Raw genomic sequence first — 16,485 nt, 5'->3', positions numbered from 1 at the left:
CAAGGGATATGAGGTTAGAATGAGTTTTGCATTTTTAAATTCTTGAAAAAAAAATCAGGAGTATTTCCTAACAGGTGAAAATTACTTGAGATTCAAATTTCGGTGTCCATAAACAAAGTTTTATTGGAACATAGCCACACTCATCCATTCACGTATGCCCATGGCTGCCTTCATGCTACAATGGCAGAGAGGAGCAGTGGCAACAGAGACCGTGAAGCCCATATATGACCTGGCCCTCTACAGAAAAGCTCACTGGCTCCTGTTTCAAACTGGGGCTGGCTTGTGGTACAGTAGATTAAGCCTTCACCTGAAATGCCAGCATCCCATGTTTGAGTGCCAGTTCGAGTCCTCACGCTCTGCCTCTGATGCAGCTCCCTGCTAATGTGCCTGGGAAGACATGGATGATGGCCCACATATTGGGCCCCTGCCACTCGCATGGGGGACCTGGATGTAGTTCCTGACTTCTGGTTTCCGCCTGGCCTGGCCCCACCTGGCCTGGCCCCACCCATTGTAGCCATTTAGGGAGTGAACCAGCAGAGGGAATATCTGTCTCTCCTGCTCTCTCTGTCACTCTACCTTTCAAAAATAAATAAATCCTCTGAAAACATGATAATTTTAAAGACTCCTTACTTATTTATTTTCATTTAATTTGAAAGGCTGTGAGACAGAAAATGTGAGAAAGAGACAGAGTCAGAGAGGTCTTCCATCTGCTAGTTCACTTTCCAAATGGCCGCAACAGCCAGGGCTGGGCTGAGCTGGGCCAAAGCCAGGACCCAGGAACTCCACTCAGGTCTCCCATGTGGGTGGCAGGGACCCAAGTATTTGAGCCATTGTCTGCTGCATCCCAAGAAGTGCGTTAGCAGGAAGCTGGTTCTGAATTAGAGGAGCTGGAACTTAAAAAAAAAAAAAGATGTATTTATTTACTTGAAAGGCAGTTAGAGGGAGAGACAGAGAGAGAAATCTTCCATCCACTGGTTTACTCCCCAAATGGCCACAACGGCCAAAGCTGAGCCGAGCTGAAGCCAGGAGCCAGGAGCTTCTTCCAGGTCTCCCATGCAGGTGCAGGGGCCCAAGCACTTGGGCCATCTTCTACTGCTTTTCTAGGCCATCAGCAAGGAGCTGGACCAGAAGTGGCTCAGCCAGGACTCCAACCCGTGCCTATATGGAATGCCAGCACTGCAGGAAGATGCTTAACCTACTACACCACAGCACCGGTGCTGAGGAGCTTGAACTTGAACCAGGCACTCCAATATGGGATGCAGATGTTCTAGACAGCGATTTAACTGCTGTGCCAAATACCCACCCCCAAGATTTGACTATAAATGGCTATGTACCATCTTGATATTGTGAGTGTGCCACCCTTTACATACCAATTTATACATTCCATGAAATCACAATTAAAATCTCAGTGAAGATGTCTTAAGAATCTTAAATTAGCTGATCCCAAAATGTACTTGGCAGAGAAAATACTGGGCCCATATTGTGGCATAGTGAGTAAAGCAACTGCCTATGAAGCCATGGCTGCTACATTTCTGATCTGGCTCCCTGCTAATGGCCTGGGAAGGCAGTGGAAGATGGGAGACCCAGAAGAAGCTCCTGGCTCCTGGCTTCAGATCAGTGCAGCTCTGGCCATTGTGGTCATCTTGGAAGTGAAATCAGTGGATGGAAGACCTCTCTCCATCTCTCCCCGTCTCCATAACTCTGACTTTCAAATAAATAAATCAATCTTTTAAAAAAAGTTCTGGGAGCTGGCGCTGTGGCATAGTAGGTAAAGCCACCACCTGCAGTGCTGGCATCCCATATGGGCGCTGGTTCAAGTCCCAGCTGCTCCACTTCCAATCCAGCTCTCTGCTATGGCCTGGGAAAGCAGTAGAAGATGGTTCAAGTTCTTGGGCCTCTCCACCCATCTGGGAGACCCGGAAGAAGTTCCTGGCTCCTGCCTTTGGATTGGTGCAGCTCCGGCCATTGCGGCCATGTGGGGAGTGAAACAGCCGATGGAAACCCTCTCTTTCTCTGCCTCTCCTTCTCTCTGTGTGTGTAACGCTAACTTTCAAATAAATAAATAAATCTTAAAAAGAAAAAAAGAAGATGGCCCAAGTCCTCGGGCCCCTACACCCATGTGGGAGACCTGGAAGAATTTTCTGGCTCCTGGATTTGGATTGGCACAGCTCCAGCCATTGCAGCCAATTGGGGAGTGAACCAGTGGATGGAAGACCTCTCTCTCTCTCTCTCTCTCTGCTCTCCTTCTCTCTGTGTAACTCCGACTTTCACATAGATAAATAAATAAATCTTTTTTTAAAAAAAGTTCTGCTCCTGGCCAGCGCCACAGCTCAATAGGCTAATCCTCTGCCTGTGGTGCTGGCACCCCGGGTTCTAGTCCCGGTCAGGGCACCGGATTCTGTCCTGGATGCCCCTCTTCCAGGCCAGCTCTCTGCTATGGCCCAGGAGTGCAGTGGAGGATGGCCCAAGTCCTTGGGCCCTGCACCCGCATGGGAGACCAGGAGAAGCACCTGGCTCCTGGCTTCGGATCAGCGCGGTTCACCGGCTGCAGCGGCCATTGGAAGGTGAACCAATGGCAAAGGAAGACCTTTCTCTCTCTCTCTCTCTCTCTCTCTCTCTCTCTCTCACTGTCCACTCTGCCTGTCAAAAAAAATTCTCCTCCTTCCTTAGGAGAGAGAGAGAGAGAAAGAGAGAGAGAGAGATGGGGCCGGCACTGTGGCGCAGTGGGTTAAAGTCCTGGCCTGAAGCGTCAGCAACCCATATGTGCACCAGTTCAAGTCCCAGCTGCTCCTCTTCTGATCCAGCTCTCTGCTATGGCCTGGGAAAGCAGTGGAGGATGGCCCAAGTGCTTGGGCCCCTGCACCCGCGAGGGAGATCAGGAAGGGGCTCCTGGCTCCTGGCTTCGGATCAGCCCCGCCTTGGCTGTTGCTGCCATTTGGGGAGTGTACCAGTGGATGGAAGACCTCTCTCTCTGTAACTGTATCTTTCAAATAAATAAAATATTTTTTTAAAAGAGAGAGAGGGAGAGAGAGAATGCAAAAGAAGGGCTAAAAAATTTTTGAAAAAAATAATATGGTCATGGGAAAATAGACTAGTCGAGAAATATTAAGATAGAGTGCTACTTTACATTACATACAATAATAAAGTCCAGACAGAATAAAGAAGTCAACAAAAATTAAAAGTATAAAAGTACCAGAAAGACACAATAAGGAATTTTCTTATAATCTTTGGGTAGAGAAGACTTTTTTTTAAGGATTTATTTATTTATTTGAAAGTCAGAGTTACACAGAGAAGGAGAGGCAGGGATGGGGGGGGGGTCTTCCATACGATGATTCACTCCCCAATTGGCCTCAGTGGCCAGAGCTGTGCTGATCCGAAGCCAGGAGCCAGGAGCTTCTTTGGGTCTCCCACGTGGGTGCAGGGGCCCAAGGAGCTAGGCCATCTTCTACTGCTATCCAAGGTCACAGCAGAGAGCTGGATCAGAAGAGGAGCAGCTGATCTCGAACTGGCGCCCATATGAGATGCCAGTGCTTCAGGCCAGGGCGTTAACCTGCTGTGCCACAGCGCCGGACTGAGAAGACCTTTCTAAGCAGAATTCAAACCAAAATGCTATAAAATTAAAATTTTCAACTCTATGGAAGGAAAAACCTCAAAGTTAAAAAATAAGCAACATTTGGGTCCAGTGCCGTCACATAGTGGGTAAAAAGCCACTGCCTGCAGTGCCAACATCCCATATGGGCACCGATTCAAGACCCAGCTGCTCCACTTCTGATCCAGCTCTCTGCTATGGCCTGGGAAAGCAGCAGCAGATCTCCCAAGTCTTGCACTCGTGTGGGAGACCTGGAGGAAGCTCCTGGTTTCTGGCTTTGGATCGGCACAGCTCTGGCCATTGTGGTCATTTGGGGAGTGAACCAGCAGATGGAAGACTTTCTCTCTCTCTCTCTCTCTCTCTCTCTCCCTCCGTCTGCCTCTCTGTAACTATGCCTTTCACATAAATAAAAATAAATCTAAAAATTAGTGTTTGAAGCAAAAACCTAAATGTTGCTTTTTTAAAAAAGATTTATCTTATTTATTTGAAAGACAGAGTTACAGAGAGAGATAGAGCCAGAGAGAGGGAGAGGTCTTCCATCTGCTGGTTCACTCCCCAGACGGCTGCAACAACCAGAGCTGTGCTGATCTGACGGCAGGACCCAGGAGCTTCCTCTGGGTTCCCTACGTGGGTGCAGGGGCCCAAGCACTTGGGCCATCCTCTATTGCTTTCCCAGGGCATAGCAGAGAGCTGGATCAGAAGTAGAGCAGCCGGGACTAGAACCGGTGCCCATTCACACATTTTTTTCTTAAAAGCACAGTATGCCCTTTACTATTAGAAAAGCAACAGATTGAGAAAAAAAAGATTTGGAATTATCTCTAATAAAGGGCTAATTAGCATAATATGTAAAGAAGTAGAAATCAGTGAGGTAAATCATTGCATACAAAACCAGAAAAGACAATAATGCACAGCTCAGACAGGAGGAAATATCACCAGCAATAAATGCAAAAAACACGCAACTATAAATTGATAAGGGAATTATAAGTCAAAGTGATGACTATACTATTTTCTCATCCATCAGAATGCCCAAAACATAGAAGGTTAACATTACCCAGTGTTGATGAGTACGCAGGAATATGAGCACGCCGTCCTCTCCAAGCAGAAGTATAATGAGGTTCAGGTTTGTTGCCAGTGAATTAAGGACTCTTGAAATCTTAAACACATACATTCTTTATCCCAGCACGAACACGGGGACTTAGTGGCAACCAGGTGACACCTTGGGGCGCTCGCACAATTATTCTGCATTACTGAACTAGAGTCAACACTCAGGCTCCCAAGTACTCGAATTTGCCAAGTGCTGTGGAGGTGGAGCCACTGGCAGCCTTGGTGGTTCCCGCAGGACCATCTCAAAGGGAAAAGCTCTGAGACTGACACTGCAGCCTTTACAGAGCTGCACGGCCTGAGAAAAAACCCGCCGGATGGAAAGGGTGCACGTTCCATAGTTGAGCTCACGCAACACAGGCTTCCCCGTGAAGCTACAGGAGGGCGTTGGATTAACGCCACTTCAGGTGTCACAGGAGGCTCGCCTTACAGAAGGTTCTAGAAAGTGAAAGAAGACCCACACGCAGAGGCCGCGCTGGCCCGCGGGGCTGAGGCCACTTGCCGGCTGAAACGACCACCTGGCAGCAGAGCTGTTACACGGGAAGGGGAGACCCTGAGCGAAGTTTTAAATTCCAGCGTGACTTTTTATTTAGCGCGAAATAACACACTCGGAGCCACCTCAACTTCGTATCACCCCTGAACTGCGTGATTCGCCTCTAACTACATTCGCCACGAGCGACCGAACTTCTTTTCACTCCAAAAGGAGTTCCAGCGCGCGCGCAGTCGTTGGAACTGATGGGAGGGAAGATACATAAAAAGAACTGGAATTATTTTGTACAATGTTAATCCTGCAACTGGCAGTCTTCACGGTGCCTTCCATCGGCCGAGTGGAGGGCTGCGTGCGGCGGAGGGATCCCTCGCGGAGGAATTCCCTCGCGGACGGATCCCCTCACCGAGGCCCCGGACACCGCAGCCGGAGCGCACCTCAGCATTTCTCTGCGGACGCCGGAGTGCGCGGAGCCATGTCTGACTCGGAGGCGAGCACTGCGATGGCTGAGGAGGGCAAGCCCGACGAGAAGACGCTGCAGGTGCTGCGGGACATGGCCAACCGCCTGCGCATCCATTCCATCAGGGCCACATGCACTTCGAGCTCTGGGTAAGGTCCCCTTATGGAAGCACGGGTTGGGTCGGGCCGCCGGCTGGCAGGCGACGAGGCTGTTGGTTGAAGGGCCCCATGAGGGCCTCGGGGGGCTTGGGCACAGATGCCCAGCTGTCTGGGAGCGCGATCCATGCCAGCCAGTGTTGTTGTGGTCAGGGCCGGGCAGCCCCCCCCCTCCCCCGCCGCTGCCGCCAGAGTTCTGGAGGCGACCGAGGCCTCTCTGGCTAGGAGAGAAAGCTCTGGAAGCTTTTTGGATGGGCGCTGTTCCTGGAATGGCAACGGTCGGGCCGCGGTTTACAGTTTAGTGGGCGACAGGGGCTAACTGTACGCGGTGACGCCGGGCGAGAGGAGATGAGGGCGCCATCCTATCAGAGGGTGGGGAAGTAAACGAAAGCCGTTGGCGAGTAAGAGCAGAGACGCACTGCTGGGTTTGCGAGCGCAGCTATCTTGTCGAAGGCTTTTCCGTCTACTCAGAAGGGCCGTTGTCCTTTTGTCTTTGTAGGGTGAATTTCAGAATGGCCTACTTTTACATTTTTTAAAAAATGTATGTATTTGAGAGAATTGGCGGGAGACAGACGGATCGCCCATCCTCTGGTTCACTCCCAAAATGGCCGCAACGGTGGGGCTGGGCCACGCGACGAAGCCAGGAGCTTCTTCCTGTCTCCTACGTGGGGGCAGGTCCCCGCTCCCGTGCTGGGCACCATCTTCTGTTGCTTTCCCAGGAGCCTTAGCAGAGAGCGGGAACGGAAGTGGAAGCGTTGGGCTCGAGAAAACCGTCGCCACCCGCGCCCCCCCCCCCGCCGCCGCCGCCATCTTAGGGCCAAGTGTGAGGGGGGCCAAGTGTGAGGGGATGGCGGTGGATTCTTTCCGCATTTGGGAGACTCTCCAGTGAGACTGCTGGTGGGGCACTTGGCCGCCTAGGGAGTGATTCTGTCCGACCCCGTTACACATTGGAGGCGTGTGAGTTTTCTAGCTGTGGTGTAGTCGTCTTGGGCTTTCTCTTTGTAAAACTCTACTCGGTTCTTCGACGTTACCAGTTCGTTGCCCTTAGAATGCTCTTAGAATGTTTACTTCCACGGCGGAACAGGCCTCTGGTTTGCTGAGTTGAGCTATTTCAGTCTTCACTTTTGCTTAATCTTTTTGAAGAACCAACTTCGGGTTTCATTGATTTTTTTCTGTTTTCTTAGTCTGTTTTTTTTCTGCCCTAATCCGTATTTTGCCTTTTGATGGGTTTGCGTTTACTTCTTTCTTTCCCTAGCTCCTTAAGTTGCTTTGGTTGTTGATTTGAGGGTTTTTTTTTTTTAAATGTGTTTACAACTACAGATGCATTTCCTTTTGGCACTGTTTTTGCTTTTTCTGTTCAGTTTTGGTTTTCTGCTTTTGTTTTTGATGTTTCTGTTTTTTAATTTTCTTTGCAATTTAATTTTTGGACTCATGGGTCATGCGGGAGTGTGTTGCTTGATTCTCACAAAGTTGCTGCATTTTCCATTTGCTATTTCCAGTTTTATCCCTTTTGATGGAAATTTAAAATATTTGTGGAGGACGGAATTAAAAGAAACATTTCAGGGGTGGTGTTGGTGAAATGGTGCCAACATATCTGAAAGTGCTATCTCAAGCCCCGGATGCCAGCTTGGCCTCTCCAGGACCAAACCTGGCTTACTAGGCCCAACCATAAGCAGCAGCCCCACCCCTGCTCTAACGGGATTCACTGTTCCCAATCCTCGCCCCTGAGTCTGTAACAAGGCCTGTTTTCAGGCCCAGTCCTCTTTTTGGCTCCCCCATCCAGCCTGGCAGGTCCCTGTCGTCACTCCCCCCCCTCCCCAATAAACTTCCCTTACTCCCCATTTGCTGTGTTCTGTGGTGACCTTCCGGGTGGTGCAGCCAGTTAAGCACACCATACCCGAGCGCCAGTTGGAGTCCCAGCCTTCAAGCTTCCCATCTAGCTGCCTGCTAATGCTCCTGTGAAGGTAGCAGAATGTGGCCCAAGTGCTTTGGGTTCCTGCCATCCCCATGGAAGACCAAGATGGAGTTTATGGGTTCTGTTTGCAGCCTGATCCAGCCCCTGCCATTGTGCCATTCAGGGAGTGAACCAGTGGATGGGAGATCTCTCTGTCACTCTGCCTTTCAAATAAAAATTTTTAAAAGAAATTATTTCAGGGGCTGGCGCTGTGGCATAGTGGGTAAAGCTGCTGCCTGCAGTGCCAGCATCCCATATGGGCACTGATTCGAGTCCTAGCTACTCCACTCCAATCTAGCTCTCTGCTATAGCCTGGCACAGCAGTAGAAGATGGCCCAAGTCCTTGGGTACCTGCACCCGCGTGGGAGGCCAGGAAGAAGCTCCTGTCTCCTGCCTTCAGATCAGCACAGCTCTGGCGGTTGCGGCCAACTGGGGAGTGAATCAGCGGATGGAAGACACCTCTCTCTCTCTCTTTCTCTCTTTCTCTCTTCCTCTCTTCCTCTTTCTCTCTGCCTCTCCTTCTGTGTAACTCTTTCAAATAAATAAAAAAATCTTTAAAAATTATTTCATAGAGGGAGCTTCCATCCACTAGTTCATTTCCCAGATACTTCCATTGGCTGGAGCTGGGGAGCAGGTAACCCAATCCATATCTCCCATGTGGGTGGCAGGAACCTAGTTACTTAAGCCATCACCTCTGCCTCCCCAGGGTCTGCATTGGTGGAAAGCTAGAGTTAGGAGCCTGAGCTGGGAATTGAACTTGGGCACTCAAGTGTGGGACACAGGTGTCTAACTGCTAGGCTAAACACCTGCTCCTAAATTTACTGTTTGATTGCATTTTTACATTAACTTTTTAACATAGCCTCAAAATTGGTATATCTTTTAAATCTTGTCCCAGGGAGTGGACATTTAGCCTAGCAGTTAAGAACCCCAGCTCCCATGTCAGAGACCCTGCCTTTGATTCTGAAAAGTGTTCTGATATGCCACAACACTCGTCCCAAAGTTTTTTGTTTGTTTGTTTTTGTTTTTAAAGAGGCTGGCATTGTGGCACAGTAGGTTAAACTGCTGCCTGCGATCCCAGCATCCCATATGGGCATTGGTTCGAGTCCTGCTGTTCAATTTCCAATCCAGCTCCCTGTTAATGTGCCTAGGAAGGCAGCGGAAGATGACCCAAGTACTTGGGCTCCTGCCACCCATGTGGGAGGTGGGCATGAATCTCCTGGCTCCTGATTTCAGACTGTTCCACCCCCAGCTGTTACAGCCATTTGGGGAGTGAACTAGCAGATGGAAGATCTCTCTATGTCTCTCTCTTCCTCTGTTTTGTAACTCTGCATTTAAACTACATAAATAAATCTTTCTTTAAAAAGCGCTGGCATCTCATATTGGAATGTCAGTTCGAGTCCCAGCTGCTCAGCTTCTGATCGAGTTCCTGCGAATGTGCCTGGGAAAGCAGTGGGAGAAGGCTCAAGTACTTAAGCCCCTGCCACCCACATGGTAGAAGACTAGGATGGAGTTTCTGGCTCCTGGCTTTGGCCTGCCCCAGTCCCAGCCATTGTAGCCATTTGAGGAGTGAACCATCAGATGGAAGATCTCTCTTTCAAATCTTTTCTTTAAAAAAATTTTAAATTTTTTTTTTTTTGGAGAGGTGGAGTTACAGAAAAAAAGGGAGACAGAGAAAGGTCTTCCATCCTTTAGTTCACTCTCCAAATGGCTGCAGCAGCCATAACTGGGCCGATCCAAAGCCAGGAGCTTCCTTAGGTCTCCCACACAGATGCAGGGACCCAAACACTTAGGCCATCTTAACTGCTTTCCCAGGCCATAGCAGAGAGCTGGATTGTAAGAGGGGCAGCCAGAACATGAACCAGCACCTATATGGGATGCTGGCGCTGCAGGTGGAGGCTTAGCCTACTATGCCACAGCGCTAGCCCCTTCTAAAAAAATTAAGAGTCATGTTTTTTTGAGGTATTTTTGAATTTTCATTTTTACCTAAAAGGCAGAGAGACTGAGAGATCTTTAATCTCAGATGCTTACAACAGCAGAGCTGGGCCACGCAAGAACCAAGAGCCAGAAACTCGGTCCAGGTCTCCTACATGGGTGGCAGAGACCCAAGTATTTTAGCCCCCTGAGATTTTTTTTACATACTTATTTATTCCCTTTACTTTTTTTTTTTTTTGACAGGCAGAGTGGACAGTGAGAGACAGAGAGAAAGGTCTTCCTTTGCTGTTGGTTCACCCTCCAGTGGCCGGCGCACTGCGGCCGGCGCACTGTGGTGATCCGAAGGCAGGAGCCACGTGCTTCTCCTGGTCTCCCATGGGGTGCAGGGCCCAAGCACTTGGGCCATCCTCCACTGCACTCCCTGGCCACAGCAGAGAGCTGGCCTGGAAGAGGGGCAACTGGGACAGAATCTGGTGCTCCAACCGGGACTAGAACCTGGTGTGCCCATGCCGCAAGGCGGAGGATTAGCCTATTGAGCTGCGGCGCCGGCCCGTTCCCTTTACTTTTAAAATTAGTAACTGAGGATTGTAATTTCTCAATGATTTCTAATGGCTTAGAAACCAAATCATCCACTTTAGAGAAAACTTGCAATGCAAGAATTTTAAGTCTGTTTTCTGTATCATGAAGCATGAACCAAGAGATAATATGAGTGAGATGAGCCTAAAATCTTATTCTTCATACTGTGGGGAAAAGACTCTAGGGAGTTGCTTTTATAACCCTGTGCTATGCCCTCCCCTATTTTTAATTATTGAAGGACCAGCTAGGCTCACATGCAGGCCGCTTTCTAAGACCAGTGCTTATTTTGACATTCAGTAAAGGCCCAAGTTACTTGACCATGAGAAATTACTGTCTTTCTTCATTCACTCCATAAAGAAATTCATTTTAGGTGGTAGGATGGGATCTTCATGGTGTTTCTGATTAGTGGCTCCTGAATTTGCATCAGCATGTAGAATTAACACAGATGACTTCAAACAAGAATACTGAAGGCCTGGGGTGACCTTGCTTCAAGTACATGGTACTCCACTGATACAAGGGGGCTGGTCTTGTAGCAGGTGGCTGTGTGCAGGGAGAAGCTGAGGTTACTGGACTTTGATGCTTCCTTCAAGGCTGCAAACTTGGGAGGCTGTGGCTCCTGGCGGGAATCATTCTAAGCTGGGAGACGTGACTGTTGCTTCTGGTCTGAGAAGGCCACATGCTGTACGTTGTGTTGCCTGGGAGTAATGACCTGTGTGTCATGTCTGCCTTTCAGCCACCCCACATCGTGCAGCAGCGCTGCTGAGATCATGTCCGTGCTTTTCTTCTACACGATGAGGTACAGACAGACAGACCCGGAGAACCCAGACAATGACCGCTTCATCCTCTCGAAGGTATGCTGGCAGGGCAGCCCAGGGCCTGTTCCCATACTTCGAAAGCCATTTTAAAAAGCTGCCCGATTAGGCCAGGTCTTTGGCATAGTGGTTGAGATGCCTCTTGGGGAAGCCTGCATCCCATGTCAGATCGTCTGGGTTGAAGTGTCAGCTCTGCTTCTGGCTTCTCACTAATATACACCCTAGGAAATGGAAGTGATGGCTCAAATAATTGGGTCCTTGCCATCCGTGTGGGAGACCTGGATTGAGTTTCTGGCTCCTGTCTGTGACCTGGTCCAGCCCTGGCTATTGCAGGGATTTGGGGGAGTAAAGCAGATGACAGTCTTCCTTCTCTGATGGCAGCATGCCTGGAGTGGGCCCTGATGATCATTGTGGCTCTTTGTATTATAGAGATTTATAAGGTGTTCTAACGAGAACCAACCTGAAGCCATGTGACATGCCTGGTAGGCATGCTGGCTCGTGGCAGCCTTTCTTTCCTTTAGTGGTACCCTGCCTCGTTCCACCTAGTACTAAAGCTTCCTCTTGGCAGGATCATGCTGCTCTCATTGCCTGTGCCTGTTGGGCAGAAACAGCCAACATCAGCGCAAAGGACTAGCTGCATCTGAGGGAAATCAAGTGACTTGGGGAGACCTCCCACCCTGTCAGTTGGCATTCTGCCATTTCTCCATAGCTTTCACCTGACACTAACGGGGCACTTTGTCATTAGACTGGATACAATGCCAGCTACCTCATGATACAGTGGAGCAGGAAAGAAAAGGAACAGTGAAAACAAGGTTGAGCTGAGAACATGTGGCTGCTTTTGTCTGAAGAACACTGTGTCCTGGAGCGAATCATTTAAAACCTGCCTTGGAGAGCACCATGTCCAAACATAAATGCCAGACCAGGGCGTTGGGGAGTGGTCTAAGGACAAAGTCAAGTGCAGGTGTGGCTAAGATACTTGGGAGTCATCATCCTTACCCTTGTTTTGGTGTCTGAAATGTAATCGCAAACACTTGGGCAAAAGTAAAATTTCAAATATTAACATTCAAAAAAATTCAGTAAAGTTTGTGTGTATAAAGACAAAGATGAAGTAAATGGTCTGCTGCTAAAAGTTGGGTATATGAAAATTCATTGTAGTAGCCTTATAATCTGTTTATAAGCTTGAACTGTTCTTTACAATAAAAAATGCTAAAATTGGGGTACACAAAACAACAAGGGCTTTCAGGTTTCTGGTTTCAAAGGGAAAATGTGTAGTTTGCCACATAACTGCTGCTATCAAGTTATCAGCCTCAGAGGGATAAAGAGCCTTTCTGGTATACAGTAGCACAGTAAGCATTGTTCAGCTGCTAGAATCTGTGTGTTCATCATATTTAGACCGCAGATAAAATTGGAAGAGGAAAAAATGCAGGAAGTACAGTGCATGGTGGCTTTGACTAGGGACAGAGTAAAAGGGAACACTCCAGCCAGAGCAGGCAGTGCCTTCACCACTGTTCCCGAGGCACTGAGTCTGGTCTCAGTGACTTAGGGTCAGGGCATAACTGTCCAATGCAGAGTGCTACGTCAGGAGGCCTGCTGAGGCTCGGCACCCTCACTGACTATCACGTTCTTGGACTCCCTTAATAGAGCTGTCATAGTGCTGTGAAAGCTGCTGGGGTAGAGGGACCTGGGGTCTCTCTTCAGCCCAACCTCCACCCCCAGACCTTTGATTTGCTTTTGTTAACTCTTGTTTTCTCCAGCCAAGCAGGCCTGGGAACCAACCAAAAGGCCTTTGTGTGAACTTGTTCTGGAAGCACACTTTGCTACAACAGAGATGAGAAGATCATCTGGAAGAGAAGTCCTTTACTTTTGTGGTTGTCCGTAGCACCTTGTGTCCATCTTTATTCTAGTCCTCCACTCCCTGGGTTGTGTCTGCTCCCACTCCTCCTACCACCAGAGTTGTGGGAATGAGAAAGAAATTCATATGGGACATTTCTACACCAGGCATCGTGCTGACACCCCACCAGTCTTCTCATGCAGACCTTATGGCCTGCTGTGGTCCATTGTTTCCATTCAGTGAGACCTTTAGGAGATGGTCTTACTTGCCCCACACGTCACAGCCAGGGGGAAACAGTTGGTCTGAGCTCATTACAGGAGTGAGGTGGCCCCATAGGGAGGAAGACAGAGATGTGGTCAGAGAGACTTTGTGGGACAGTTCTGCTAGGGTAGAGATGCAACACTGACAGGAGTCTTGGGGGTTACAGAGCATATGGAGAATGCCAGAGAAGGTCGTAAGAGCCCACGGAGGAGTAGAGTGGGAAACAAGCAGGAAGAGCCAGCTGAGACTCAGAAGCGCCATTTGTTTATCCATGACAGTGATGAACACACACGTGCCTCTGCTTGAATGAAGCAGATGCTTTACCAGAGGTGGGGGACAAACAGGAAACAAATAAATAGGAGAATGAGAGGCCACTAGTTGAAGCACAATAATCCAGAAAGACCACAGTGCCTGTGTTTGAACAGAAATTTGGAAGACTTTGGACAGCTGTGATGTGAGCTGCCTCTAACTTTTAGCAGGCTCCCCTGGTGTCTGGGTTGAAAATGGCTATGGGGAAGAGGCTGGTGCAGTGACATAGGTAAAGGATGCTGTGGCCAGGCCAGCAGGGTGGTGGCAGAGGCTGTTGAACCAGTTTACTGTCTCTGGAAGCCCGGGAGCGGGCGACAACCCAGTAGCATGGATATTTCTGTGCAGACAACCAGGATGTTAGTGAAGGGAAGGGAAGTAGTGGTGGAAAGTGATTGCTTTCTGGCAGCGGTACTTCTAGGTGGCTGCTTCTCAAATACCAGTTGGCCTGAGGTTTACAAAGCAGAGAACTTAAGAGTTCAATGTTTCTGGTTTCTATTTAAGAACCCACATTCTCCAAAACATTGAATATAACTAGAAGAAAAGCCTTGGGAAAATGGCAAGTGTCAAGTTTGACATTTTCTGCCTTGCACATGGGCTCCCCGCTCTGTGTTCCCAAAGCTCCAGTTACCCTTGCAACACTGGATCACCTGTGCCCCCAGGCTTGAAAGATGGATCTCTTCATCTGGGTCACCATGGGTTTGCTCTGTTGTCCACTTGTAACATTGATCTGAGGCTTGGGGTGCATGTGGGAGTGGTGAAGAGTTCACTGAGCAGGGCAGGAGGGGCCTTTCCCATGATACATACTGTGTGGTCCACAGGAGCAGCCTGCATGCTGTGCCTGAAGTGGGCCTGATGCTCCTGTCCTGCAGCTGCTTCTGGGTTCACTGGGTCCCTTCTGTCTTACAGAGGCTGTCGTTTGTTGATGTGGCAACAGGCTGGTTTGGACAAGGACTGGGGGCTGCATGTGGAATGGCATACACTGGCAGGTATTTCGACAAGGCCAGGTAAGGCACCTACCCAGGAATCACTTAACTGCCCTGCTTGTACCACACACTGGTTGTGTGGGCTGTCAGTCTGGGAAGACAGTGATGCTTTTGGAAATTGGGGAAGAAACCATGTTTCTGGAGACTGTTCCAGCATTTCTGACTGGATCTGAAGTGCTGCCTGGAGCATGGAAACCGGGTTATTGGAATGCTGATCTTTTCTAACAGCAGTACCTTCCTGTTTCTCTTAGTGAATTTCACTTAGGAATGACTAGATAGGGCATTTGCCTCTGCATTGGGAGACCCCTAGTGGTTAATAATGAAGGTCTTTTTTTCCCCCTTGGATTGGTTCCATTAGATCAGTCTTTCTCACAGGGCATGTGCCTAGCAAGCAAGACAAAGGAGAGGGGCCAGAGAGGGTCCCAGAATTGGCCGTGGGGACATGGTGATCTAACCTCACAAGTTCCCTCTGATGTACCTGATGTGTGTGAGTCCAGAGCTTCTCTATCCTAGGATCTTGGGGGACAGCCTTCTAGGTCTTTGGGATGGGGAAGAACCCTAAAAGGGCCAATTCCCTCCCCATTGCAGCCCCCGGGGACCCCTTCAGAAGTACTGCATTGTGGCACTTCCACTCCTCAGGTAGCCACTCAGCCCCGTCCCCCACACATTGATTAATATTCTTTACGTGTTGTTGCCTTTCTTGGTTCTGAGCCTGAGGGTAATAACTTCTTTCAACTAGAGGATTTTACTGGTGTTAGGGCTATGTGTTACTGGCATAAATGTTTCATGTCATTTTCTGCTGTGGAGTTTAGTACTTCCAGTGATATGTGCTACTGAGGTAAGACATTTTGGTCGTTAGGATTATTTTAAGTTATAAGATCAGAAATAGAAGGTGACAATGCTTAAAAATGGAGCTTACAGAGGCCAGCACCATGGTGCGGTGGGTTAATCCTCCCCCTGTGGCACCAGCATCCCATATGGGTGCCGGGTTCTAGCCCCGGCTACTCCTCTTCCGGTCCAGCTCTCTGCTGTGGCCTGGGAAAGCATTAGGGGATGGTCCAGGTGCTTGGGCCCCTGTACCCGCATGGGAGACCAGGAGGAGGCACCTGGCTCCTGGCTTCAGATCAGCCACTGTGGCCATTTGGGGAGTGGGCCAGTGGAGGGAAGACCTCTTTTTCTGTCTCTCCCTTTCACTGTCTGTAACTCTACCTCTCAAATAAATAAATAAAATCTAAAAAATAAATGGCGCTTACCAAGAAAGTGTACATGGGAATGTTGCTTGGGGATTCAGGGGAGCTGACTTCTTTCCATTGCCCTCTGGCCTGTAGATAGGGAGAGGTGGCAGAAGAACCTAAACCTAGCCTCACAGATAGCATGAGAAAAGGCCCAGAGCCTGGCTCCTGAGGCCCGAGCTCTCAAAGCAGCATGGCCTCAGCAGCTGCATGGGACCAGATGGCCAGAAGTAGCTTCTCAGGTCAACTCATTCGTGTTTCTGCTGAAAGGCAATCGCCTGAGTGGCTCACATGAGCCTCCCCATCCCCCAGCATGCTCCTGAAGTGCTCTTGGCTTGTTCTAGCTACCGGGTGTTCTGCCTCTTGGGAGATGGTGAGACCTCAGAAGGCTCCGTCTGGGAAGCAATGACCTTCGCTTCTTACTACAATCTGGACAACCTCGTGGCGATCTTTGACGTGAACCGTCTGGGACATGGTGGCACCTTGCCCGTTGAGCACTGCATAGAGATCTACCAGAAGCGCTGCGAGGCCTTTGGGTAACCACGTCATCTCTTGCTTTGTCTTCTTTCTGTACTGCCCCTCTTTGCCTCATGTAACCTGGCTGCTCCCTCCTTTGACAGGTGGAATACTTATGTGGTGGATGGCCGGGACGTGGAGGCACTGTGCCAGGTATTCTGGCAGGCAGCTCAAGTGAAGGGCAAGCCCACTGCTGTGGTTGCCAAGACCTTCAAGGGCCGGGGCATGCCAAGTAAGCATTTCTTTCTTGCTTGTGGTTATTGAAAACATCTGTCTGCCCAGCAAAG

At 49.4% G+C, this 16,485-nt stretch overlaps 1 protein-coding gene across 2 annotated transcripts in view; it reads left to right on the top strand.

Annotated features, from left to right (window-relative positions):
- The first annotated feature begins 5,652 nt into the window (after nt 1-5,652).
- Nucleotides 5,653-16,485, top strand: part of TKTL1 (transketolase like 1) — a 31,269-nt gene continuing 20,436 nt past the window's right edge. The window contains exons 1-5 of one of the 2 annotated variants that reach the window (XM_062183816.1): nt 5,653-5,786; nt 11,006-11,105; nt 14,374-14,471; nt 16,027-16,218; nt 16,303-16,430. In XM_062183816.1, coding sequence (XP_062039800.1) covers nt 5,653-5,786; nt 11,006-11,105; nt 14,374-14,471; nt 16,027-16,218; nt 16,303-16,430 — 652 coding nt within the window. Of the gene's footprint in view, nt 5,787-10,987; nt 11,106-14,373; nt 14,472-16,026; nt 16,219-16,302; nt 16,431-16,485 lie in introns of both variants that reach the window. The other variant, XM_062183815.1, reaches the window with a different exon arrangement.

This window comes from Lepus europaeus, chromosome X (assembly GCF_033115175.1).
Source record: "Lepus europaeus isolate LE1 chromosome X, mLepTim1.pri, whole genome shotgun sequence".
Classification (NCBI taxonomy): Eukaryota; Metazoa; Chordata; class Mammalia; order Lagomorpha; family Leporidae; genus Lepus; species Lepus europaeus.
This window is presented reverse-complemented; position numbering and strand designations above follow the sequence as displayed.